Source organism: Culex pipiens, chromosome 2 (genome assembly GCF_016801865.2).
Source record: "Culex pipiens pallens isolate TS chromosome 2, TS_CPP_V2, whole genome shotgun sequence".
Lineage (NCBI taxonomy): Eukaryota > Metazoa > Arthropoda > Insecta > Diptera > Culicidae > Culex > Culex pipiens.
Genome location: NC_068938.1, coordinates 93,001,042 through 93,027,460, shown reverse-complemented (window position 1 = coordinate 93,027,460; position 26,419 = coordinate 93,001,042). Strand labels below are relative to the sequence as shown.

The 26,419-nt window shown below is 42.4% G+C and overlaps 6 protein-coding genes across 8 annotated transcripts; 2 read left to right on the top strand and 4 right to left on the bottom strand.

Moving 5' to 3' along the window:
* The first annotated feature begins 2,579 nt into the window (after window positions 1–2,579).
* Window positions 2,580–4,349, top strand: LOC120418975 (uncharacterized). The gene is made up of 3 exons (XM_039581521.2): window positions 2,580–2,721; window positions 2,771–3,769; window positions 3,828–4,349. The coding sequence occupies exons 1-3, from the start codon at window positions 2,692–2,694 to the stop codon at window positions 4,212–4,214; spliced, it is 1,416 nt and encodes a 471-aa protein (XP_039437455.1). The 5' UTR covers window positions 2,580–2,691; the 3' UTR covers window positions 4,215–4,349.
* Window positions 4,336–5,071, bottom strand: LOC120418979 (NADH dehydrogenase [ubiquinone] 1 alpha subcomplex subunit 13-like). Of its 2 annotated transcripts, none has more exons than XM_039581527.2 (3): window positions 5,018–5,071; window positions 4,852–4,953; window positions 4,336–4,787 (listed from the first exon to the last, which is right to left on the bottom strand). In XM_039581527.2, the coding sequence occupies exons 2-3, from the start codon at window positions 4,943–4,945 to the stop codon at window positions 4,429–4,431; spliced, it is 453 nt and encodes a 150-aa protein (XP_039437461.1). In that variant the 5' UTR covers window positions 4,946–4,953; window positions 5,018–5,071; the 3' UTR covers window positions 4,336–4,428. The 2 variants fall into 2 exon arrangements, with proteins under 2 accessions (XP_039437461.1, XP_039437462.1); XM_039581528.2 differs by having other exon boundaries at window positions 4,852–4,960; window positions 5,019–5,055.
* Window positions 5,072–6,896: 1,825 nt separating this feature from the next.
* On the bottom strand, window positions 6,897–8,411 carry LOC120418978 (CD63 antigen-like). 2 transcript variants are annotated; one of them, XM_039581525.2, is made up of 5 exons: window positions 8,301–8,411; window positions 8,148–8,242; window positions 7,766–7,954; window positions 7,541–7,711; window positions 6,897–7,483 (listed from the first exon to the last, which is right to left on the bottom strand). In XM_039581525.2, exons 2-5 carry the CDS (start codon window positions 8,226–8,228, stop codon window positions 7,043–7,045), a joined length of 882 nt encoding a protein of 293 aa, XP_039437459.1. In that variant the 5' UTR covers window positions 8,229–8,242; window positions 8,301–8,411; the 3' UTR covers window positions 6,897–7,042. The 2 variants fall into 2 exon arrangements, with proteins under 2 accessions (XP_039437459.1, XP_052564963.1); XM_052709003.1 differs by lacking the exon at window positions 8,301–8,411 and having other exon boundaries at window positions 8,148–8,294.
* Window positions 8,412–8,607: 196 nt separating this feature from the next.
* On the bottom strand, window positions 8,608–9,658 carry LOC120418941 (leukocyte surface antigen CD53-like). The gene is made up of 3 exons (XM_039581478.2): window positions 9,513–9,658; window positions 9,263–9,451; window positions 8,608–9,205 (listed from the first exon to the last, which is right to left on the bottom strand). Exons 1-3 carry the CDS (start codon window positions 9,615–9,617, stop codon window positions 8,678–8,680), a joined length of 822 nt encoding a protein of 273 aa, XP_039437412.1. The 5' UTR covers window positions 9,618–9,658; the 3' UTR covers window positions 8,608–8,677.
* Window positions 9,659–9,787: 129 nt separating this feature from the next.
* Window positions 9,788–11,397, bottom strand: LOC120418940 (CD63 antigen-like). Its single transcript, XM_039581477.2, has 5 exons — window positions 10,897–11,397; window positions 10,638–10,826; window positions 10,410–10,580; window positions 10,122–10,349; window positions 9,788–10,066 (listed from the first exon to the last, which is right to left on the bottom strand). The coding sequence occupies exons 1-5, from the start codon at window positions 10,990–10,992 to the stop codon at window positions 9,914–9,916; spliced, it is 837 nt and encodes a 278-aa protein (XP_039437411.1). The 5' UTR covers window positions 10,993–11,397; the 3' UTR covers window positions 9,788–9,913.
* A 2,501-nt stretch (window positions 11,398–13,898) lies between these two features.
* LOC120418964 (Fanconi anemia group I protein-like) lies at window positions 13,899–26,022 on the top strand. The gene is made up of 8 exons (XM_039581509.2): window positions 13,899–14,840; window positions 14,898–15,553; window positions 15,605–16,330; window positions 16,388–16,552; window positions 16,613–16,770; window positions 23,841–24,697; window positions 24,763–24,979; window positions 25,037–26,022. The coding sequence occupies exons 1-8, from the start codon at window positions 14,051–14,053 to the stop codon at window positions 25,887–25,889; spliced, it is 4,422 nt and encodes a 1,473-aa protein (XP_039437443.1). The 5' UTR covers window positions 13,899–14,050; the 3' UTR covers window positions 25,890–26,022.
* The last annotated feature ends 397 nt before the right edge of the window (window positions 26,023–26,419 follow it).

Here is a 26,419-nt window from a genome sequence, read left to right as displayed (position 1 = left end):
TGATGGTACATTTAACGTACAAATGAAGTTTGAACATCTTAAATATGATTTTAACAAGAAAAACTATGACTATCAAAGTCACCCCGGAATTCAAACTAAGAATTTTTAACGTAACTATTTTTCTAAACATTATTGAAAAAACTTTTTTTCCGAAATAGTGCATGGACTTTGTGTGGTCTACCCCAGTACATGTTTTAAAAATAATAATCTTGAGAAAAACCTTACCTGTTGGAAAATATTCTAAAAACAAATTAAAATCCTATCAAAGTCACCCCGGTTTACGGTATAGATATTTATTTCCCAATAAAATATGTTATTGCAGCAATTCGTAATTTTTTCATACTAAAAATCCATATGGTACACTTGCCCCACCTTAACAATATTTTTTAAAAGCTCTCAACAAAAATAACCAAAAGTTAAATCACACTTTATAATAGGTGCAAATCATTGTTTGGGACACTACTGGTCTAGGGAAAGCATTTTGATAAAATGAGCCTTAAAATGAACCCTAAGCCTTATTTTGTACTTTCAAAATATTATAAGAAAACAAAGGTTTTGAAAAAAACTTCATTAAATCTTATGCCCCGTGGCGTTTACGTCGTTTTGGCGGTTATGTGGTAATAGAATCAGCTAATTGCACTGCTAGCAACAATTACTCATACTGGACATAATCAAAATTGTAAAAATTACGGCCGTACGAGCGATTGTTCCTCTTGCCCCATATGGTCGTCTTGGCCCACCTTCCCCCATATCAAAATTTTTGTAATTGTCTGCTCTACAATTTTGTAGAACATTGTTACACTTTAAAAAACAACCCTGCAAAGTTAGAAAAAACACGAAATTTTAAAATGAAAATTTTTGTTCTAAAATTCTAAATTCGAAAAGAACATTAAATTTCCCATAAAATGACATGTTCCAAAATCTTTATCAGTCGAGTAACGGAAAATGGCAGAGTTTTTAAAACTTTTTGAGTGTTTTTTTTTTTTATTAATGAAAAATACGTTCATTCGGAATTTTAAATACGCCATCAAATCGGGCGTCCAATTTTACATAAAGTCCCTTTTAAACCAAATTTTCATCTAATCACCATTTAAGGCTGCAAATGATTGAAAAACACGTATTTTTCGCATGTTCAAAAATTGAAGGGGTCGTACCGCCCCTCCGTCACGAAATATCAAAAAACGGACCTCAGATTCGTGATCAGGGGCAAAAGTTACCCCTTACGACAAAGTTTCACGCAAATCGAAGAGGGGTCGGGCAACTGCTGTGTGAGTTGGCGGAGAATGACTCATATATTTTTCACTACAATTTCGGAACAAAGCTTGCGTTTACCAAACCCATACCGTCAGTGGGGGTGACATTGGGTCTGGGGGGTGAGATTGGGTCAAAGTGATTTTTTTACGGATTTTACCATTTCTCAGATTCTTCTCAATAAAACTTAATTCTGTTGAAGGGGTTGTGTAGGGGACATCTTAAGATATTTCGCTGAAAAAATCTCGTTCCTAGAACAAATCCTGTTATTTTGGCAGCTGTCTAAAGTACGTTTTTGGCCAAAAATGACCTCTCGAAAAATCATTTTTCTAATATTTTTTGTTAGAATTGCTCGAAAACTACCCAAATGTTTGAAAATCTACACTTCAAACATTGTAGCATGTCAATACGATTCCCTCGAACAAGAAAAACTGTTGGATGACTTGTTTTTACCATATCGTTGTATTTGAGCATAATTTTAGTTTCACTTGACCCAATGTCATTTCCTCTAAGGGGTGAGATTGGGTCAATTTTCAAACTGTTGGCATTTAAGGTAGTTTTCATCAAAATCCACCATATTTTGGGAAAATGTTAGTAAACTATCTAAGAACAAATCTACGTTGAAAGATTTTCGATGTTATTTAAATTGTTTTTGTGATTAAGAAATTACGAGAGGTGTATCGTTTTTTGACCCATAGTCACCCCCACTGACGGTAACTAAATTTCTAGTACCTTCCATATTAACTAAACCGACATGAAAATAAAAAAAAAAAAACACAATTTTAATGATCATCAAACCAAAAATTGTGGACCGGTTCGGAGATGTTAGCAGCGGCTTGTTAACTTTTATTTGAGCTGTTTGTAATTTAAAAAAAAAAACCCTTTTAATTTATTCGTCGGCCTTCCAATCATCGATGATGCAACCACGCGGCCCCGCTGCATTCAATCGACCCCATTTTTTTAAATATTCATCAAACAGTAAATTAAAAATTTCGCAGAAAAAAATTAAAAGTATCTGTTCATTTTTTATATCCTTTGATCTCAAATTTGAAAAAAATATATTCTTGATCATAAGATAGATTTATATTTAAAAATTTATCGGAATTTATCGGATAATCGAACCAGCACTGTGCATCTCTCGAGTTTTTTTTGAAAAGGTCCTATAAACAAAATTTTCACTTTTTGCTTTTTGGGTGTTTTTGAATACCCCTGACTCAAGGCGGTTCTAAAAACACCCAAAAATTAAAAATTTTGTTTATAGGACCTTTTCAAAAAAAACTCGAGATCTGTATTCGATATGAACTGTCATAAAGTGCACTGCCTGCTTGTGCAGTTTGCAGCGATACAAACAACAAAACAAACCTGAGTCACTATAGTTGGGCCGTGTCCAACTCAGTTCTGGACTTGTGTTTGATAGGGGGTCAAAGATTTTCGTAAATAATGAGTGACATTCCAGTTTTGCCACCAGAGGTATTATTATAATCTTCCCAAAAGACGTCGATAACACCACTCTTTCCAGGTGATTTCGATGATCCTGGACTTCCTCACATTTCGCGAACGACTTGCGTTAGCCACCGTATCCAGACAGTGGCACGATCTGGTGTTTGGGCCAAAGCTGTGCCAGCAGCAGCTGGTTCTTCGCGTGAGCTCCACCAAGGGACCGTCGCAGCCCAGCTTACCGGTTCAGCGATGTCGCCGAGTTCAGGTCGATTGTCGCGGGTTGGACGAGGAGAGGGTGGCTTTGGGGAAACGTTTGCTGCTGGAATCGCCTGTGCAGCATTTGGCTGTGATTGGGAGTGATCTGGAGATGAAGTGGGTTTTGGAGGAGTGTTTGAGTTTGATGAGTCGGTTGGTTAGTTTGGAAGTTGAGTGCAAATCTGAAGGTGGTGCTACTTTGTCTCTTGCGAATGGTAACCTTGAGAGAGTTACGCTGAGTGGGAGTTGGAAGTTCGATGTAGATTTTACTGGTTTGAAGAGCATTTCAATACATCAGAGTGATGAAAGCAGGGTTATAACTTTGCCGAATGCTGGTAGTTTCGCTGAGATTAACTCCTTCCATTTCAATGGTTTGTACCAATGCAACAGAGACTTTGGTCAAGTTTTTGAGAAAATGATTGCGTTGAAAAAAGTGCAGCTAGAACATGCCGTCTTTGAGTCGAGTCAGTTTAACGTGCTGACCTCGCTAACCGATCTGAGATTGCTCGACACCACAACCAAATTTGTAGCATGGAAGAGAGCCATAGCCGGAATGAAGCAACTCAAAACACTGCACCTTATTGGATGTACGTTTGAAGAGGGCACGGTGCCAAGTACCAGTTTTGCCTCGGATACTGTCACTGAGTTTAACTTTTACCCTGGAGAAGAAAACGACGTAATTTTACCAGATTTCCCAAATTTGCTAAACATGAGCTACATTTCAAAAGAAGAATCGACTCCTCAGATGTTCGAACCGATTTGCAACAAGTACCAGAAACTTCAACGATTGTCGTTTGGCTTGAGTGGAGGTCAATTTGGAAGGGTAATTACTTCAAATCACATTAATTTTACTGTTTCTTATTATTGAACTATCTTCAAAGTTTCTCACAGAGTCCTGTATCGCTCACATCAACAAACTTCCCGCGCTGAAAATCCTCCAACTCGTGCGAATGTTTCTGGACAATGTGGACTGGTCCCTGTGCCGAAACCAACTTCAAAAGATCAGACTGGTAAGTAGCCCAATCGACGGACGGGCAGCCCAGCAGCTTGCGGCGACCTTCCCCGAACTTCGTGAGCTCTTCCTGGACTATGGCTACCTGCGACAACCGGCCGAGGCGTTCGAGATTGCGGAAAACTTTTCCGAAGAGCAAGGTCTGAGGCGTCGTTTACCACGCTGTCGCGTTTCGTACTACGATTGCCACGTAGAGTCACTGTACGATACGTGCTCGGGACGGCGACGCGACGCCGGAGGAGTGCCCTCCTCCTGAGGGCGGTGCTACTACTTGTTTCTTGGCGTTCTGTGCGTTGTAATGTTCAAGTATGTTGGCATATTTCTGGGAGGAGGAGCCCTCGGCGGGGGAGATTCGGAATGAAAAATATAGTATTATGTTTACCTCATCGTACCTATTTATTTTACATTCTTTCCCAACTAAACCAGAAGCGGCTTGCACGTGAGAAACCATTCCCATAAACAGTACCGCTTTACGCCCACATCTTGACGTTCTTGCGGTTGGCCCGGTCCTTGCTGGCCGAGTGCACGTAAAACTCCTCAAAGGTCGGATCGACCAGCTTGTCCTTGGGCAGCGTCTTGAACACGGGCTCACCGTACCAGGTGCCCACCTCCCAGCCCTTCACGTCCTTCATGAGGGCGGCCTCCTCGTCGCGGTTTCGTCGCAGCTGCTTCAGATATTCGCGATCGCGTTCGGCCAGCAGCAGCGCGTAAATCACGTTCCGGGCTCCGCGCATCTCCACCTCGTTCCGGTGGTTCTCCCTGCAGTTCAGATAGTACAGCGACAGGCCGACGGTGGTGAAACCGGCGTACGCCGCAATCAGCTGCCAACCTGGGGAAAGAGTTGGTGGTCAACTTCTCCCCGCAAAATCAAAACAAAGTGTGACATAACCAACCTTTGAAGTACTTTTTGGCCGGAACGCGAGCAAACGGGATGCTCTGGTAGCCACCCCGCGGGGGCATGTCCTGCAGCTTGGCCGGGGCACTCATCGTTGGATCTGGAACGGGCAAGCGAGGCCGGAATTAGGGGAAAATTTGTTTATCGCGAAAATCGAAACGAACCTTTTCCACTCGTAACCAGAACAAATCGGCGAGTGACAGTTTGTGAAAATGAATCGAACTGTCAAGCGGTGAACCGGTTCGGCGGTGGGATCGAACGAACCGGTTGAATCATGCAACATTTGGGAAGACTGTTGCGCAACATCACATTGTGTTGCATAGGGCTATTTATGATTAAATCGCTTTGAATCAATATTGCGCAATTCTCACTAACTTGGACTTCGCACTAAATTATTGCTATCGATCGCACTATTGCGACTTGTCAAACTGGCTTGGGAAATTTTAATTTGCTCTGAAAATGATCAAAGCGAGCCGATGTTGCTCACCTGTCAATCGCAATTTTAACCCTTTCTAGCCTGATGGGTCATATATGACCCAAATATCAAAATTTCCAAAACTAGCCTATAATTTTCGTATGGTCATAAGAATCATTTTCCCATCATTAACTATATACTATATTTTTTTTGAAAATTCAGGCCTAAAAGGGTTAAAGTGCGAATGTCCAGTTTGGTGGAAACTGCGAATGGAAATGTAAATAAACAACTAGTGCGGGCCAAATCCAAGTTACAGTGCAAGGATCAATATGAGAGATAAAAACAAATTTCAATTTGTATTTAAAAAGTTAAGAACAAAACACTGATGAAGGTTCCTTACTGACCTCGGCCGTTACAAATGACTTCAGGGATATCAAGACCTCCTGTACGTCGATCGCGAGTTCATCAAAATCCAGAACCTAAGGCCGATAAAATTCCTGGACGGATTCTTAGTGACGTGGCGATTCTACACGAAGATTCCAACGAAGCAACCCTTCCCACCCACCGAATGGTATTGTGCGTATTCCCGAAAAAGACACGCGGCAAACCAGCCTCGTTATGACGCGCAGCACTTTCGGCAAACGGCGCTGTAAATCTCTAGGGCCTCGCCTCGAAACGTCATACAGGAACAAAAGCTGCAAACCGAAGATTCGCGTGACTTTTTGGAATTTTGACAGTCTGGAACGGATGAATTACCTCATTATCGGTTTCCCGCATGGATAAAGTGAAAATTGTTGCACACATTTGAAGTTGGAAAATATGCGACTAATTTAGATTTTATGCTAATTTTCATCATTAAAGCAACTTTAAAGCATAAATTTAGGAACAAAAATGTTTGAAAATATAAGACAAACCTGAGGCACGATGGTTTGATGCATAATCTTTCTTGAAAAGGCGGCCAAGATAAGGAACATATGAAAAACAAATGTCTCGATGCTTCATCAGTTGTTTTTTCAAAGGTTTGGTCAAAAGTTTGGCATAAAAGGGCATAAAAATCAACTCATAAAAACTGAAAAGACCTGCACTGCCCATGTTCGCATAAATGTCCCATATGCAAAAACAGCAAGCTGAGAAAAACGCATTTGAAGTTTGTCCCACACATAAGGCTACGTGTTAAGTTTTCACAAAAAAACTGGATTTCCTCCTGATTTCTAGAACAAAGTACTGGATGTTATAGACTCTTTTGAAAGAGCACACGATTTTGAACCAAACTGCATCAATAACTCAAAAGTGATGAAAATGCATATGGGACATTTATGCGATTATGGGCAGTGCAACGAATGCCAAATCATTAGCAAATGATGTCAAACTGACAAAAGAATGTTACTGAATTTTCAGCAAAACAAACTGACAATAATTTTGGTTGTTTTGACAACCCGTACTAAAATTTCAGTCAATATTCTGTCAAAATTACATAAGAAATAACTGAGATATGTAAACGTGAAGGTGGGTCAAGGAGGTCGAATTAAGAAGTTCATTGATTGAGAGATTTTCAAGCCATTCCTCAGTTAGGTGAGGAAAGCAAAACAGTGTGTGGATTTCTAGCATTTAAAAAATCCTTTTCAAGGTTTCTATGTTTCAGAAAGTTCTTTTTATTTCACATAATACTTCTGCTGAGAGTAGATCCAATATTTATGTTAATCACATGTAACAACGGCCCATTCATTGTCATTAAAAATACCCGTTGAAATTCCAAGTCACCGTTTGTGCATCCTCAGTTGACGCTCGGACTATTGGGCAAGTACATCTCCTCGTCGGCGTTCTTCTCGGACTTTTCCATCTGCGTGTAGGACGGATTGTGCGGCTTGGTCATGATGCCCAGGCTCTGCTGCAGCTGCCAGCGCCGAGCGGCTCGCAGTGACTTGGTACGGCGAATGGTACGCGCCAGCATAAAGGCACAGATACTGCCGAGGATCTGGACGAACGCCACCGTGGTAGCTCCAGTTGCTACCAAGGCAGCGCTTTGGGATACCACCCATTCCATGCGCGAGAGGCAGCCGTACTCGAACGGTTGGCACATCTCGCCAAACGTTGGCTTTTGGCAACACGAGTCGGGAACGACCAGCGGTGCGCTTTCCGTGCCGTTGGTCGCAAACGTGTCGTTTTCCAGGAAGAATCGCCAGTCCTGGTAGTTTTCGACGCCGCAGCATTCCAACTTGGAAGCAAAGACGGTTTAATATTTTTTTCATCAAATTAGTGACAATACACTTACCGCACTCTGCATAAAGTCGACGGACTTGGCAACGTAATGGTTCGAGTTGTAGCTGACCATGGATTGGTTGATGGTGCGTCGCACCATCTCCGTCACCTGTCCGCGCAGCGCGAATGCCGAAATGGCTGCCGCCACTTCCAGAACGAATACCAGCGCTAGCAGGACACCGTACTGAAAGTTAACGTTTTAGGTTACAAGCTGATAAACAGTTTGGGCAGTCCTTACGATGTTGATCATGGCGGTGCTTTCGCGTACGGCGCCGACGCAGCCAAAGATCGACACGAACATCATGATGAAGCCGATCGCCACCAGCAGCTGGGCCGGCGAGGAAAAGTGCGAATCGATGAACGTGTCAAAGTCGCCAAAGATGGTTCCGATCGCGGACCCAACGGTGACCAGCAGGATCGCTGTGAGCTGAAAATTCGGTCAATTTAGTATTCGATTTCAGTTTCATGTTTGACCAACACAGCCTAGACGAGGTGTCAACACAAAGGCAATTCTCGCGAGCAAACCTCTTATCAGATAAGATAAGCTGGATCGATCGCATCATCCTATGCCGAGACAACCTATTTTTACTGTGGCTCTGATTCATTCATTACGAACTTACCAGAAACATGAAATTGATCACGAAGATCATATACTTGACGCAGCGCATCCCCGTGTTGAGATCACTCCGTTCGTTCGCCATGGTTGCAGCTTTCCCTTGAAGTGAAACGATACTCGTATACGATACTATTCCAGCTGAAAAGTTGTAAAATACCTGGCGCAGTTTCACAAGAAATAAAAAATCAAGCAAAGCGTGAAAAAACAACAGCGATCTGAACGACCGTCAACTGAACAGTGGCTGTCCGTACGTTTACTGTACCCTTTTGCACGATATCTTATCAGGCCGCAGTGTTATTTGTAACAGATATAGTCAAGAGCAGCGCTTCAGTTGTGATAAGAGGGTGACAGTGTTGGTGGGTTTAGTTCGGTATTTTGCCATGTTGCAGGACCAGAAAGGGGGATTTACAATTGCTAGAAATTCGTATTCCTTGAGGTTGCGAAATTTCGGATGTTATTGAATGTTTTATTATGAATCCATGGTGGATGTTTTATTATGAGAGTATTATTTGGTAAGTTCCAGCTGGTTGCCACTCAGTATCTAACCTTTTCTTCTAAAATTGGTTCAAGATTGAATGCATCGTTATTGTAAACATCAGTTCTCGAAGAAGTTTGCGCAACTCGATGTTTTTTGAAGCTTTTCAGTTTAATTACGAGTACAACAGCGCTGATGATACAAATCACCTGAAATATGATCACAATGGTCGTTCCAGATGACATTAGATTGACCACGTATCCAATCAGCTGGTTCATAAGGCTAAAGCAGCCACCCTGGAAGGGTTCCTGAAGATGTGTCAGCGAAAAGCACGATGCTGGCACTGGGCTCTCTCCAGTTTCCGGTATCATCCAATTGTACCAATCTTGATACCCTTTAAAGCCACAGCATTCCACCCTTTGCTGCATATGATCAACGGAGCGTTGAACACTCAAGTCACCATGATAACGGTTGAAGGCGTAGTTCAGGTTAACGCGCAACATGCTATCAACTCGGTTGCCCATCGTGTAGGATGCGATGGCCACAATCGTTTCCAAAATTACCATTGTCACAAACAGTGCAATGTACTGCAAATACATGCAAAAATCATTTCTTAGCAGAGAAATTCTACAGATTCTACTTACCACAGTTATGATTGAGACATTTTCCAGAATAATACCAACACAACCGACTAGAACAAGTATCAACGTAACGATACCAGTGGCTACCAAGAACTGGGTTAGCGAAATAAAGTGGTCATCTATGAAAAGTTCAAACTCTCCAAACAGATGTCCTGCACTAGCACCGAGTACAACCTGAATCACTTCCATAACCTACATATGAAAAGTAAATTTTCAACTCGTCACAACACCGGATAAGGGATTTCAGTCCTACCACACACATTCCAGTCACCAACAGCACTAGATACTTTACGATTGAGAGTGCCTTCCTCGAGATCACTCGATTTGCAGGTTGGACAGGTTCCAGGCTTTCGGTCATCTCGCAGCTGTGACATGAACAATGCTGAGTGAATACTGTGTTCTGACGGTAGTCCGAAGCTATCTTGGGCAAATGCTGATCCGCAGCAGTAAAGCAACGGGGTTCGGTTCAAATTTGATGGAGTGAGCAGGGTGTGATATCACTACGGCAGCAAATTGATTTTCGATGGATATTTTGACATCGTAATTATAATCTTAATCTAAAGAAGTGATAAGATATACGGGCGCTGAGATAGCGTTGGTGGTTTGCTGGATATAATTTCGCAGTAAACTTTGGGTAACGCGATCCGCGAAAGCTTAGATCTTTGGTTTTTCATTCGAAATCTCGTTCAAACGTCGATAGTCGAACGAACAAATGGTCTCTTGATACTTTGACCGATCCAGCGAACATCTGGTTTTGATCAGTCTTATCCGCTTGCCAAGAATGAAGGAGAACATCGCCGCGGAAATCTGTGGGAAAAATGATTACTTTCACAAATAACTTTGACTTCACTACATTACGAACCTGAACGAAGGCAACGAGCAATAATCCACTGATGACGGTTTTTAGACAGTGTCGAAGCAGTGCATTCATCCTTTGGTAGCATCCAGTTTGAAATGGCACACATGCGCCATCCTGGTAGAGTTGGCAGCAAGAAGCTGGTAGTTCGGCTTGTAGGTTCCCACTGTCCAGATCGACCACCGCGAAGACATCCTCCCAATCTTGATATCTCGTTACACCGCAGCACTCCAACTATTGTCGTGGGAAATTTAAAAGGTAGCAACTTGTGTCACGTTCGCCCTCCAAACTCACCTCAATCTGCATGAAATCAACCGATTCTTGCAAGTTACTGTTCCACGGGTAACGCTGAAGCGAACTGTTCAGTGTTTGCATAAGAATTCCGTCTACCTCGCGACGATGGTAGATTCCGACCGAGGTCGCCGTAACTTCCAGCAAAAACACTACCGTCAGTATTCCACAGTACTGAAATTCAAAATTTTAATTTTCCACCAGAAAATCTTCACCCGGTACTTCACTCACGATATTGATCAGCAGTGCACTTTCCCTAAACGTGCCAATAAATCCGAACGTTGCAATCGCCAGTGTTATCACTCCCACGGCGATAAACATCAGCGTCGGCGAGTAGAATTGCTCATCGACGAAGCTGGTGAAATTTTTGTACACCGATTCGACGGCAACTCCTGTCGCAATCACCAGCACTCCGGTAAACTGCAAAAAAATAAATCAGACAAAAGCCTCAACCACACTCGATAACCGACCACTTGAAGCAACCACCTACCACAAACATCAGGTTCGTCATGAACAGGAAGAACTTGATCCACTTGAGGGACCAATTTCCGGTCCGGAACTCCAGCTTCGTCTCGTACGCCATCATGATCCTGGAAAAAGAGACAACCAACCTACACCAGTGCCGGCTACCGTGTGTGAGATATCGCGGGGTTCGGCAAAAGCCGTCGAGCTTGTTGACGAAAAAATAATAATGTCAAGATTACACCGAAAAGCAGCAGCTAGGTATAGGACAGGGGCCTAGATATGTGTTATCAGAGATCACGACGCGTCGGCAAAACGCACATATGCAGGTCTTGCTGGTAGAAAAAGTCTAGCGAAAGACATTTAATATCAGCACCCAGGTGATGATCTTATCGGGCGAGCTTTGTTGTACACACGTAGGGAAGTCTGAACACCAGCCAAAATTAAATAAAATCATACTAGCAAACTAGCATTGAATGCCAGAACTGCTTCTTTTGGGTGTACGCGAGAGCATTTTTCAACTTTTTCAAGTGCGATGCAATAGTCCCTCGTGCGGATACACAGCGAGATTGCTGGCGGATAACGAAGCCCAACATTGGAACTTTGCATACGAGGTTTGCTTGTGATGAGGGTGTTGATAAAAATGATAAGTCATTAGACAACGATACGGCTGTAGCACGGTCATTTATAGTTCATTTTAAGATTAAATCATAAGATGAGATTTTTTCTCGTGTTCAGAAGGATCATTTTGTTCAATGAAACACTTTTATACTTGGTTTGTGTTTTCTTCTTTTACTTTAATTATTTTTCATGCACTTAACTTGTTTAATTTTTTGACCCGACAAAAATGTGCAAAAAGGTCAGTCATAATCTTTGACCTAATATTGAACCAATTTGATTGTAAAAAAGTATTTGAGGTGTGAATATTTTCTGGTCTAACCTTGGTAACACATTTTTTTTTTAACGTCAGATACCCCGAATTTCATGTCCGTTATTATCTGTTAATGTGGTTTATGTGTAAATTATATCGATATTTTCTGGAGTTTCAAAGATATTAAAATTTACTTTTTGCTTTTTGGATGTTTTCAGATACAGAGAAACCTCTTTTTACGCCGAGGCGTTACGCTTCTTATATCGTCGATTTCTCTTAAACCATACAATATTTTTGCAATCTTTAAAAAGCGTTTTGTAGATCTGAAAAAACCTACACATTGCATTTAAATTGTTCGGTAACTGGGCGTTGTTTAACTGGGCTGCTTTTAAACTGGCCGCTCGATAACTGGGCCGTAGCCCAGTTAAAAAGCAGACGTACGTCACAAAAAACTAAAGCAACCCGAAATGACCGAGGGGTTAATGAATGCAAAATGATTTCTAATAAATGCAAAAACTTTTCTCAAACATTTATATGAAATTAAATAAATGTTTCAATTAAAGAAATATGAAAAGTGAGCATTATATTGAGTAACTTTAATTTTAATCTCATAATTTTTCGTTCAGCCCAGTTAGCGAGCAGTATTCGGTGACTGGGCTACGTTCTCAGCCCAGATACCGAACAAGAACTGATTGCAAAAATTTTGCGTCGTTCCAGAGAAACCGACAAAATAGAAAATCGTAACGCATCGCGTAAAAAGAGGTTTCTCTGTACCCCTGACAGAAGGCAGTTTCAAAAACACCCAAAAGCTAAATAGAAATTTGTTGATTGGACTCTAGATCGGACTCTTAAAAAAAACTGCAAATTTTATTATCAAATTCTCGAAGTCTACGATGTCTTGCCAGAGGTCACCAAATATTAATTGTTATTTAATAATTATTTATGCAACCAGTTGCAAAAGAAGATTTCTAGAGCAAAATAGTTCAGTTAGCTTACCCGACCTTTTCTCGAGTTTCTCCACATTTTTTCAGCATTTATCTAATGAGGTTCGCCGATTTGAATAAATATGACGAGTGCTGAAAAACACACGTTTCAACTATGGTCCCCTTGGAACGAGCTGTCAAGTTGAACCTTTTCTTTCAAGAAGGGTCGCGAAGTTAATTTTTCAAAATTGATTAAAAAATCCATTTTACATCTTTTACGGTCGTACAAAGGGTCATTGTACTCAGAAAAATAAGCTTTATCGTTGTAAAATTGATATCACAAAATTAAGCTTTATTTTAGGACCCTATTTATTCTTTTTTTGCATTAAAATCAAAAAAAGTTTTTAGAGATCGTTGCTGTTGTGCTAACTTGTCGCACGTCCATTTTGGGCCAAATTGAGTTAAGAACGTCATTTTGTGCACCTTTTGGCCTTCACAGATCCCCAAAAATCGATTTCAATTCTGAGATATTCAATAAAAACCGAAAAAAATGCAAAAAACGTGCATTTTTGTCACCTTTCATAATAAAAAAGTTTAAATCTTGTCGTGCTACCTTGACACACCCTGAAAGTTGGTGTAAGTGTGACAAAAGGGCAAGGGAATTTCAGGTCAGAACGCGTTTGACACAAGTACGAGATCGACTACTGTAAACATTTGTAGTTATAACTCGGGGCTCCACCAACTTGAGGGTTGTTGAGCAGTAAAAGTAAAGGAGCTATTACACTACGGCAAACAAACGAATTTTTTTTACGGTTTGCCAGTTTACCTGCTTGGTGTGTTTGCCTGGATTTGTTTGTACAATCGTCAGCCTGCATACATTTTGCCTTGTTTGCGAGTTTGGCTAACTGTCAAACACTAAAAGTGCGAGTTTGTTTGTTTGTTTGCGGTATTGTAATGGCTCCTTAAGTGTTCATTGTAAGGATAACTTTGCTAAACAAAATTAAATTTTAAAATAAACCACAGCAAAAATATATCCAGAGTTTTTTTTGAAAAGGACCAATAAACCATTGTCTTTCATATGTTTATAGGACCTTATCAAAAAAAACTCTAGATATATTTTTTGAATCGCAACATTCACTTGATGTTGCAACAGTGTCGCGCGACACGCTTCACTGCCGCAACACGACCCGAACCGGTTCGACTCTCACGAGCAAAACAAAACACCGCGCAACATAAACAAAGCAGAACAGCGCGCGCAAACTGCCGTTTGTCATGTTGTTTCATGAAATTCAATTTTTGAAATTCCAACTTGGATTGATGAGCTTGCCCGGTGTTTCGTTTAAAATGTGTTAAAAGTGTGTGATTTTGTGCCATAAATACTGCTCAAAATGGTCCCGAACATTGCCGCGGCCGTCATCAAGCTCGGCCAGCAGAAGAAGAACGACGAGCTGAAGGAAATCCTGGAACGAATTCCGACCAAGGAGTTGGTGGATCTGGTTTCGTCGAATATTGGGGGTGCGGATGGGTTCACGCTGTGGCACTTTGTCCTGCTGGGGATGACCCACTCGAGCAAGACCAGCGACAAACGGTTCCAGATTACGATGGCCGTGCTGCAGCAGTTGAATCGGGTGGAACTGGCGACGAAGGTTGCGTTTGATATTGTTTCGCGGCTGGTGCTCGATTTGCCCAAGTTTGGGCCGGACCAGCTGGTGGAGATCTTGGAGTATTGTGTGGAGTCGATACGGGCCGGGGATCCCAAGTGTATGGGTTGGAAGGATTTGCTGCCGGATGTGCTGTCGCTGCTGAGCCAGCAGGTGGGCCGGATCAGCGTGAATGGGTTTATTATGACGGGGGTGGAGTACAGGAAGAAGGTGCTGGACGAGCTGTTCAAGATGAAGATTCAGAACGGGATCTTGACGTCGTTTACCGGGATGTTTCGGGAGGTTCAGTTGAGCAGGGAGGAGGCGACTTTGCTGGTGGGAAAGGTTTGTGACGCTATTCGGCACCTTGAAGCGTTGGAGATTCCGGCGTTGACGTTCCAGCTGTTTCATGTGTGCCTGAAGTATAGTAGTTTGCTGGTTCTGCCGATATACTCGCTGCAGAAGTACTTTCACAAACATTACTACAAGAGGATTGCGTCGAACGACTGTGGGGACAGCACCGACTTTGATAGCATTGGTAAGATCTTTAAAACTGCATAAATTTTTGTAAATCTACAATTTTTTTTTATTCCAGAACCCGTTTCCGACAAAGAACTCCGCGAAGCGGAAGAAACCATCCTGTATCACCTCTCAAACGTAACTGAATTCCGCCTGGACGAAGCGCAGGTCGTCGCCATGTTCAAACCCTTCCAGAACATGCCGGAGTTTCTGCTCACCCCGTTCGTCATCAGCGCGCTGATCGCGATGAGCAAGATCAACCGCACCCCGGACACCATGAAGGTCGTCTCGTCCCAAGTGATGGCCTTTCTGGTGCGGCTCGTCGCCGAGAACGAACACGAGCGCGAGCTCTGCCAGCGGTCGGCGTGGTGCCGAGGACGGATCGACTCCTCGGGCGTTCCCGACGTGAACCGCATTCTGACCATCCTGACCGAGCACAGCCAGGAGGGGATGGAGGTGGTCACGCCGGGTGTGATTCACTTTGGGTTTGCGCTGTTGATTGCGAAGAAGCAGCCGAAGCTGCACACGATCGCGATCGCGTTTTTGCAGAACTTTATCAAGAAGCGGTTCATCTTTGGCAACGGGATCGTGGACAAGTTGAAGCAGTATCTGTTTGTGGAGTTGGAGGCGATGCAGTTTTCCGAGTGTTTGATTACGTTGAGCCTGACGAGTGCGTTGACGCTGTCCGAGTGCGGGTCGTCGATCAGCTATATTTTGGAGTATTTGCTACTGGTAAGTTGATTGACTACAATTTGAAGAAACATCTACAAAGTCTTCTTTCAGATCGACGGCCACCACGCGATGCGCATCATCACCTTCCTCTTTCCGCTGATCCGGATATCGCACACCATCCGGGACGCGTTCATCGAGGTTCTGCGCAAAGGCATGCACCACAGCGAAACGCGCACCCGCATGATGGGCGTGTTTGGCTTTTGCGCCCTGCTCAAGCAGCTCAAGAACAACAACTCGCGGCGGGCCGTCCTCGGCGGTTCGGCCGGCAACCTCACCCAGCTGTCCATTTCCGGGATGTCGCTGCTGTCGCAATCGACGCTCGGTCGCGCGGACAATCCGGACGTGCACTTTGACATGCTGACGCTGGAGATTTTGGGCATTCTGAGGCGCTGCTTCACGCAGACGGTGGAGATTCGCGAGCTGCTGTACGAATCGCTGGGCCGGGCCGTCGAGTTCAACGGGAAGCTGCTGCCGCACGTGCTGCAGTTTGTGGACTGGCACTTTAGTGGGTACTTTGGAGAATCGCTCGAGGGCGCGCTCGAGATTGACTTTGAAAAGTGCGTGCGATATCGGCAGGGAGCGAGCGAGGATGTTTCGGCCGGCGATCAGCAGCTGGAGATTTACGACAATGTGGGCAAGTTGACCGCCTTTATGGTGCACTGTATGACGCTGGCCGATCAGCAGCAGGACATGGGACACGATTGTGACGGGGCGCGGAAGCTGCTCGAAGATGTGGTGAACAAGATTGACGGAGTCACGTTGGATAGCTTGGGCATTGTAAGTTGATGTTATGAACACCAAGATCTCCCTTCTAACATTAATCCGTCCTCACAGATTGGAACGCTCGACCCGAAAACCTGTGTAATTGCCTGCCACTACCTGAACACCGTCGAAGCCGGCATGAGCTACTGCATCTGGAAGACCAAACCGGACAACGGTGCGCTGCGAGATCTGTTGAAACTCTTCAAGCATCACCAGAGTTGCAGTGAGAAAATTAAGGTTCTTTCAAAATCAATTCTTAATTCACCTACCTACTAAATCAAGTTTTTTTTATTGCAGAAAATGGAACCGAAAAAGGCAGGCAGGAAGGCGGCCAACAACGAAACGATCGCGTCGACGGCGGCTGCGGGAGCGTCTTCCGCGAAGAGCTTGTCCTTTAGGCCGGAAAATGTGTGGGATTTGGCGACGGTCGAGCGACTGCTGAGAATTGTGTTCGAGTAAGTTATTACATTTAATGTTACCTTGTTTTGCAAATTTGAATGACTTCTGATTTTGGGCAGGCCAAGGATTGATGCCCAAGAGCATGCAATGGCACTGACCTTGTTGCGTGCTCTTCGGTTGACATCCAGGTAAGGAACATCCTGGAAGGAGCGCAACTAACCACATCCGTAGTTCTGTTAGATCATTCGAATTATCTTGATCAGAACAGTACAGCTCTGGTTCCTTGCAAGTGTCCTATTTTTTACTTCCACGTTGGCTTGGTTTAGTCATCATGATGACAAGGTGTAACCTAGCTGGTGGCCTGTGGAAACGGATCGTAAACCTTTGACCACCGCGGGTCAGAGTCGAGACGGCTGAAAGAAAGGGGCGCAACAATGTGGGAAAGGGAAGTAATTTGTGATTGTAGACGGTATTGTTTTGATTCGCAGTATGTTGAGTCAACTGCTGTAGATGTACCTGAAACATCGCACAACGGGGTTTCTCTTCTCTTCATTCTCAGCTACCACCTATCTTCTGTTTATTTTGTTTCACTGATATTCTAAAACGGCTTCTGTTTACTATCCTCCATTTGATTTCGATTTTACTTATTTGATTCTCTTATTTCTCAACGCTTTTCCACTCTATTTTACCAATTGATGCTGCTGTAACAAACTGTCTGCTTTCCCTTAATTTGGCAGCGATGTCAATTTTTTTTATCATGTGCCTTTTCCTTATTTATCTATTTGAATAATTTCTCATCTTCCCTGTAAATTGCCCTCAATACAATCTAAGCTTGTTTGTTACCTCTATTCATTAACTATTGTTAATTTCTTTATTTACTTCATAAATTACTATCTTTCTTTTACTATTGATTCTTTACATAGTATATTTCCTTCACTGTCCATTGTTTTGCAACTTCATCTTTTTTTTAAGCAAGTGAGGTTCGAGCCCTTACGCTCGTACTGACTCAGAGCAAGGGTGAGATGTAGGTGTAAGGGCAGTGCGTGTTCGTCGGGAACCTGGTGCATAAGATCGGTCAAGGCCCGTGCTTACACTGAAAACTGCGAATTACGAAATTACTACTGGTATTGAGTGTTTTTGAGTTTGCAAAAATTGAGCACTTCCCAAACACGGATGTGCACTTCAAGTTCCTAGAATGCATAACATTTTGAAAGGAGCTCAGGGTCCGACGTTTTTTGTTGATCGATTGCTAGGTACGTAGTGTTTCATGAGTGTAAACAAGTGACACTGTGGAATGAACGTAAAACAGCTCGTAGCGTTTGTCTTTGAGATGGTCAATTTTTGGCTCCTCTCCGGCAGCTTGCGTTGGTGTCATCAGCGTTCCAATGCGAAGAGTTTCTCCTTCTCCATACTGAGCTCGAACGAAGCATACTCATCCGTTCAGCTCTTATTGTTGCAGGTTCCAAATTTCGAGATGATTTCATATGGAAAGGGAAACTCGAAAATTGTAATATTCTGGTGTGGAGCCTGGGCAGTTGCAAGCAAGTTCTACGCCGATGTATGCGAGGCGGTCGCTGCTGGAGGATCGGTTCAACGTCGTTACGTATTTTCTGCGCTCTTTCAAAAGTTTTCGAAAGAATAATTTAAAAAAAAGTACTGACTTCGTCTCAACGCAAAATTTACTTTCTCCATATCATAGGAATGGTCCTCGATTCCAATGGTTATATTGTGCTTTTTCTGCTAGATTTTTCGGGATTGCCTCAAAAGGCTGAAACTCAAAAGGCAGAACCTTGGAAGGCCGAAATTCAAAAGGCCAAATTTTGTCTTTTGCCCAGAAGGCAGAACGTCTCAAAAGGCCGAATGTCTCGAAAGGCAGAATGATTATGGAATTCAGAATTTTAATAATAATAGACATCACACCGTCTTTTCAGACTGAATTTAATAACTAACGGGACAAACACAGAACACCCAGAGGAGATGGGCGGGAATCGAACCCGGGCCCCTTAGCACACATGAGGGATCGGCAGCCGAAGCCGCTAACCACCGCGCCACGGGGTCCTCAAGTTCATATTCTCTCGATTTTCATTGATTATGATATTCAAAGATACAGTAAACTAACGAACTGTGTTCTTTTTTATAATTTGAAGCGAAATTAGTACATAATGAGTACATTCTGTATATCTTTACCGATCATGATACCATGCATACAAGTGAGTAGAGTAAAATGAATTCTAGATTAAATTTTCAAAACAACCTATCCCTCATGGGTTTTCTATGCAGATAGGGCCTTTTGAAAATTTAATCGAGAATTAAAGCATTTCAAAAGTGTTTCAATAGTGTTGTTTATTGAATTATGGTGACGATAACCGAAATTCGATCATTCGTCACCAAGTACTTAAATGAATTCAAATAATTACAATTATTTTTTTGCGGCGAATAAATAGAAACTTTTAAATTTAGTTAGCAGCAATGCTAGAAAGTTATGCCCTCTTTATTTTGAAACCAATGTTTATTACATAACTATGGTTTATAAAAATAATAACGGCAAACCGCGCCCAAAAAGGCGGAAACGCATTACAAACGAAGTTTGGAATGCGTTTCCGCCTTTTTGGGCGCGGTTTGCCTTATGAGATTCGGCCTTTTGAGCATTCGGCCTTTTGGGATTCGGCCTTATGAGAATTCTGCCTTTCGAGTAATTCGGCCTTTTGAATTTCGGCCTTTCGGGATTCGCCCCTTTGAGATTCGGCCTTTCGTAGGAGACCCGATTTTTCAAAGGCTTTTGACACGATTTCTCATGATAATATGTGTAAAAAATAAGAAATATGTATGGTTTTATTTTCAGATGGATTTTCGGCTTGCAGTCGTTCGAAGCAGCTCAAACACTTATTTGTGTACATTATCCAACGTTTAGATTTTTATTAAATCATCTTCAGTAAATGTCATCTACAGCATACCCTTCAGCGACTGCAACCAACAATACATAGGAATGACAACAAACAAACTCCGAACCAGGATATCAGGCCACAAATCAACACTCAACACACTGGAACGACTACGACAAACAGGTATCCCCCAAGACGATCCCCAATTAACAACACTTAGCGAACGCACATTGCTGAACCATTGTATCCAACAAAACCACACATTTGCTTTTAAAAACACAAAAATTCTAGACCGACACAACATAGAATCAGCTTTGCCCATCCTCGAAATGCTTCACATTTCAATTACGCCAAACACAGAAAACAAACTTACAGACACCGAACAGTTAAATCCCATTTATGTTGGCATTATATAGAGCTCTCAACAACAACGACCAAAAATAGTTAGAAACGACATCTAGGCGAAAAGAGAATCTCCAAAAGCATTAACAAACCAATGCAGTAAGTCTCCACAACACAAATCCACACACTCCCGATCAAAAATATCGACCAATGAACAAACATTCAATTTTTATAGTTTTCTCGACGCCACAAAACCGACATTTTTCAAATTTAACAAAATTGAACCAAGACAACCGAACACCTACGTACGAGTAAGTACACATACAAACACAGCAAAATTAACGGAAAACCCAAAAACCTAATTTTTAGTTTCCCTGAAGATGATTTAATAAAAATCGAAACGTTTGATAAATTACACAAATAAGTGCTTTCAACGACTGCAAGCCGAAAATCCATCTGAAATTGATCGACACAGTCGAAAAAGCCACATTTGTATGGTTTTAGTTGCAGTGCGCTTAATAAAATCTTATCCAACAAACAGATTTCAGACTATAATAAACAATGGAACATTTTCAAAACTTTTACCAATTTTGTCTGGTGTTTCAGCGAGTTCGTTATTTGGTCCGCTTCTTTTCATAAGATCTTCTCAGCCCTACCTTCATGTATACATATCAACTCAGAATCAAAAACTGAACAAATGTCTGTGTGTATGTATGTATGTATGTGACCAACAAACTAGCTCACGTTTCTCGGCACTGGCTGAACCGATTTGACCCAAACCGATTGCATTCGACTTGGTTTTGGGTCCCATAGATCGAGTTTTATATAAATTGAAGGTTCGATAAGTAGTTCAAATGTGATGTATAAAAATTAGTTTTCTCATATATCCGGATGTTAGATAAATTGCCAGAATTTGATTTAAATACCATCATGTTAATTGAAAGATCTTCCCAAGGACTCTTAAAAATTTTAACAACTGGCAGCCGGATCTCAATTAAATGCAAGTAAACTATGTCCTGATCTATTATCCGACCCATCGTTGGATAGGTGATCGAGAGACATTCTAAACGGTCACAAAAGTCTCTGTTTAAGTTATGATGTACTTTCAAAAGAAATAATAGTTCAAATGAAAAATATTTCCGAATCGATTTTTAGTAATTAGTGAGGAAGGCATCAACCACATAGGTGGGTTAAGTTAATTTTTTCACTTTATATTAATGATTTGCCATCGCAAGTACATAACTGTTATGTTAACCTCTTTGCAGATGACGTGCAGATTTATTTTGATTGCTTTAACAAAACAACAAATGAAATTTCTACACTGATAAATAGCAACATGCATACTATTTACAACTGGGCAAAACTCAACTGAATGCTTCTAAGACTCAGGCGATTTGCATATCTAGATCCAAAGGTACTGTTCCAAAATCGGAAATTAGGATAAATAACAATGTCATTCAACATTCTGATACAGTTTTAAGTCTAGGTATTTTAATTCAAAGTAATTTTGAAGAAACATATAAACTAACGTTTGAAAATGTTTCATCCATATTGATAAATTACGAGCCAAAACGTAAGCAAAAATGGGGGATTTTTGAGAAAATAATTAACAACTATTTTTAAAAGCTGGCACAACCGACACAAAAGCATTTCAGATGAAACAAAAAAATGTTCAGGAGTGATTTGGACCCTTCTTAAGAGCCCTTACACATTGAATTTGAATTTTTTACTTGTTTGATATATTTTACGGCTTTTTCAAAATGGTGCACCAGAGCACCATTGGGCATAAGGAGAACAACATTTCAAATTGCGATAAAATCAATAGCTTCGGGACAAATAAGTTTGAAACAATCAGAACTAATGAAAAGCGAGTTGATTGATTGTATTGCGGTCAATGAAACTTGTACGTACATTTTTCTATATTTGAGTTATTCTTGGACTTTTTTGGAAATACCAAAGAATTATTGAAAGAAGGTAACCTGTTTTATTAAAGGTTTAGCAATTAATAAATTGTAAGAAGATGATGTTTCCTGGGCCTTGTCAAGTCAAGGGGCATGATTTGATCCTTGTGCATTAGTTAAAATTTGGGTATACATTATGTTTTATAAGCACTATGGACACCACTTCATGCTACGAGAACTCGCTTTGCCGCTGCCCCAGGGCTTAAGCGTAGACCGGTTAGCTGTCTTCGTGAACTAGGTAGTTCTCCGATAGTGAAAATATCACAATTGCACAAGACATCGCTGCTTCTGTGACTTTTTCACTATCACATTATGGGATTTGGGTTGGGACTTCAGGATTGTACAATTGATTTGTTGCTTAGCATTAGCATTTAAAATAAATATGTATCCTTTCCAAATCTATTTGATGTTAAACATAGTTGCAATTATTAAGTAAGAGTAATGCTGTCAATAAACTTTGATTGATTTAGAATACTAGGCATTCTTTTATGTCAAATTGTCCATAGAGTCTCGATCAATCAATAATGTAATGATATCGGACTAAGTTCGTTGATCTGTTGAACTAACGGTTTTCGGATTATGGTTGTATCGACCATTGTTGCGATTTCTATCATATTTGTATATCAGTTCATAAATTTTTATTGTTTTTGATAGAAATAGTACTACAACAGTTAAAGGAGTGTTTAGTTTTCAACATTAAGTTCAGCGGATTTTAGTTTAAAGTTTAGATTTTCAATCCAACGTAGTTAGCAAATGAATATTTGGAAATAAATGAATAATTGAATAAGTTGGACTTATGAATAACACACAACTGTGCATTTATTCTAGAGTCAGATCCATACAGCGTCAGTGTTTATTTGGTCGAAGTGTACTAATTCATTGGCAGATCTGATTCTAGTTGTAATGTACGACAAGACTACTGACGGACGTGACAGGACGAGAGCCCAGTTTAGAGATTTCGACATCAACGATGTGCGGCTGGATCACCCTCCCAAAAAAAAAAAAAATAATAATAATAAATTGTAAGAAGATGATGTTATATTTGGCATGAAATCTTGTTTTTGTAAAGATTGAGTTTTTGCCGGTACAGCAAAAAAGGAGCACTGATGCACCACCCCAAAATTTTAAAATTTTGCATTGATTAAATGTTTGTGGGCCAAAGTAAAGCTATTCCAGAGGTATTGGACCAAAATTTACCCATTTTTTTTTTAAGATAGCTCTGGGCGTTAGAGGGGTAAGATGAGCTTGTTATGAGTCCAATTTGCTCTCCTTCCGCATTGACTATATATTATTCCTGATTTTTTGTTCTTCTTTTGCTCTTTCTACACTCTTTCTCTTGTATGTCCTTGTGAGGAGATCATTGATCCATCCTCATTGACATACTATCTTTTTATTTTTCTTCATATTTTCATGGTTTTTTTTCACATTTTTTACCAGTTTTGTGAGGGGATACTGAGCTCGATTTGCTCTCTATCCGCATTCACCTTTTCTCAACAATGATTTCTCTTTAGACAGTATGCTTTAATGGCGGAGACTGGATGTGGATAGTGGAAGACCAGAACTACGTCTTAAGGGGAAAATAGTTTATTGTACAATTTTTAAGGATTGTCTAATTACTAAATCTATTCTCGCTTACTTTTTCAAAAGGTCCTATGTCCTAGGTCCTATTCAGCTTTATCAGACTTTTTTTTCGGATTTATTGGAGGTTTCTGTCGGAAGGACATTCTCTTCCTCTGAGGACACAGTGAGTGATTTTGCTTGTTCGCGTTCAAGCACCCCCTTTTGGCCCCTCATACGGCAATAATTAAAAGGTGCTCCCTTCAAGTCTGCGTCACTGTTATTCTAGGCATCCGCTACATAGGTCATCCTTGTGGCCCTGTTGGTTATCACATCAAATCAAAATAAGATATCATACTTATCATCTCCCATTCTTATTTCCAGCGACTCCACCGCGTACGCCACCGAAGAGGACCTGGAGGCGCTCCGCTCGAACCGTGACTTTACCCAGTTTGTGCTGCGGGTGGCCACCGAGAAGTTGGAGGCGCTCCGCACCACGCCCGAGTACTGGCAGATCAAGCACAGCAAGCGCATATTCCACCACCTGTGCGAGTGCGGCAAGATCGCGTACGACCGGTGCGTGAAGCGGACCAACGAGCTGTGCGCAAATGGGAACGTGCAGGTTGCGTTGGCCGCCGTGGAGTGCTTCCGGCAGGCGCTGCTGACGGCGCTGGCGGTTTACGAGCGGAAGTTTGTGGATTTTCTGAGGATGATTAGCTGCTCGCTGGGGACGGCTTTTCGGGGGGATTTGCTGCAGACGCTGCACGGGATTGTGGATAGGTTTTTCGAGGATGGAGCGGAGTTGGAGGTGGCTGGGGAGAAGACGATTCATGGTTTGTTGGTTTGCTTGGAGATTCTGTACCAGTCGGAGGGGTTGGAGATTACGCACCTTAACGGTGCCTATTCGTGGCTGCAGGATTTTTGCGTGAACCACAAGTTGAAGGTGAAGTCGCTTGGGATTGTGCATCGAATTTTGTTTGATTTGCGGTTGAAGACGCAAACTGGGGCTTATTTTGATACGGTTTCGATGCTGGTTGAGAAAAAGTACGGCCAAATTCACGAGGAAGAGTTGGCGCCCAGCTTCGCGCTCAAGTCGATCAGCTCGATCACGGTCGAGTCTGCGCTGATGGCGCTGTGCAGTGTGACCAAGCAGCAGCTCGACGACGTGGAACATTTCGTGCTGAGGACGAACAGTGTGCTCGGCAGGTTGAAGATCTACGGCCAGGGCGAAAACGATGAGTGTAAGTTGGCATGCAAATTTTATTGATTGTTGCAAGCTAGTTGATAACATCTTTTTCGTTCACAGATCTTCACCAGCTGAAGACCATCGAGCGATCTATGTGCTCCCAGCTCGTGCACATCATGTCGGTGGCAACGCACCTGGCCAACACGCAGCTCACACTCGGAACCTGCATGGACGCGCTGCTCAAGCTGCTAATTAGTCTGTACGGTTGTCTGACCAACCTGGCGAAGCACTTTATCACGCGGCACGCGGTGGCGGCCGTCTCGCACGATTCCACCAAGTAAGTCCACTTCAACTTAGACTGCGAATTAAATGATCAAATCCAATCTCCAAACAGGTTCAACCTGGTCATCAAATCATCCAAGCCGCTGGCGGAGAAAATCTACCTCCTCTTTCCGCACATCGAGGAGAACATCCTCGGCCAGTCGGAAGAGGGCGGCGGCGACGACGAGGAAGCACCGCGCAAATCAACCACCGACGCCAAACGGAACCGCGAAAAGGTCCTCCGCCAGACGAAGCTCATCCCTAAGGTCGTTTTCCGCATCGAAACGTTCAACAAGTTTGTGCTCCTCCTAAGCAAGAAGACCAAAAAGGACCTCACCTACCTCCTCCACCTGGGTACCGTGCGCGATTTCCGCATCCGCGAACCAGCCCTCGTGGAAGCCATCCGGAAGGTGTGCGACGGACAACCCGTGGACGAAACCACGTCCGAGTTTGGCGACCTCGCGGACTTAGACGCTCACGACGAAGACGAAGACGACGCAGCTCCACTGGTCGAGAAACCATCCGACTTCACGGCCGGCCCAGCCCCTTCCAAATCGATCGGCGTCGAGGAGAGTCAACTTGACGAACAGGAGTCCAACACCGACCTCACCGAGTTGGGCAACGAAAACCTGGCGCTCAAAAATCTCGCCCTGCTCAACGAAAAGAGTCGCCGTCGGTCGAGCAAGAAGCGCAAAACCGCCGACGCCACGGCAGGAGATGCCGAGAATGCGGAACGAGTTGCTGCCGTGCCGGAGGTTAAAAAGAGAAAGGTTGGGGGTGCCAGCAAAAAGGGCAGCACCTCACCCAAGATCAACAAACGGGCGCTGGAGACGATGAACGAGGTTGCTGCGCCGTTGGCGAAGGTAACGACCACGCGGACGCTTGGGCCGAAGCGATCGAAGGGACTTGCGGCGAAGAAGGCGTGAGTTTTTTGGGTGGGTTTGTTAGAATGAAAAAGTACAATTTAGTACCTGTGTGCTATCGAAAGTGCAGTTTTTGAACTTTTTTTTTGCGTTGAATAAAATTCAAAAGTATCATATTTTTACAAAATTAATGCAATTTTAATGTTGTTATTTCATGAAAGAAATCACCAGAAAAGCACACGAGACCAGTTTAATTTAACCAAAATTTCGAGTCGATTTTGCCAAAGCAGTGTTAAAATATCGTGGAACCCGTTTTATGAAACTAATATCTTTAAAATCGATAACTACAAAAACCTCTTCTTTAAATTGCTAATAACTTTTTAGGATCAAATCGGATCGTTTTGCACACTTCCACAAAATTGAAGAGCGTTCAATTTCACATTAGAATCTCACACTTGACGAAATTTCAACACAAATAATATTTGTTTTCTCCAAACATTTTTTTTTTTCAAAAAGATCCACACAAACTTCAACGCGACCCCTAACCCTTAACCGATTTGGTTAAAATTTGGCACAAATGCTTAACCCTCTAA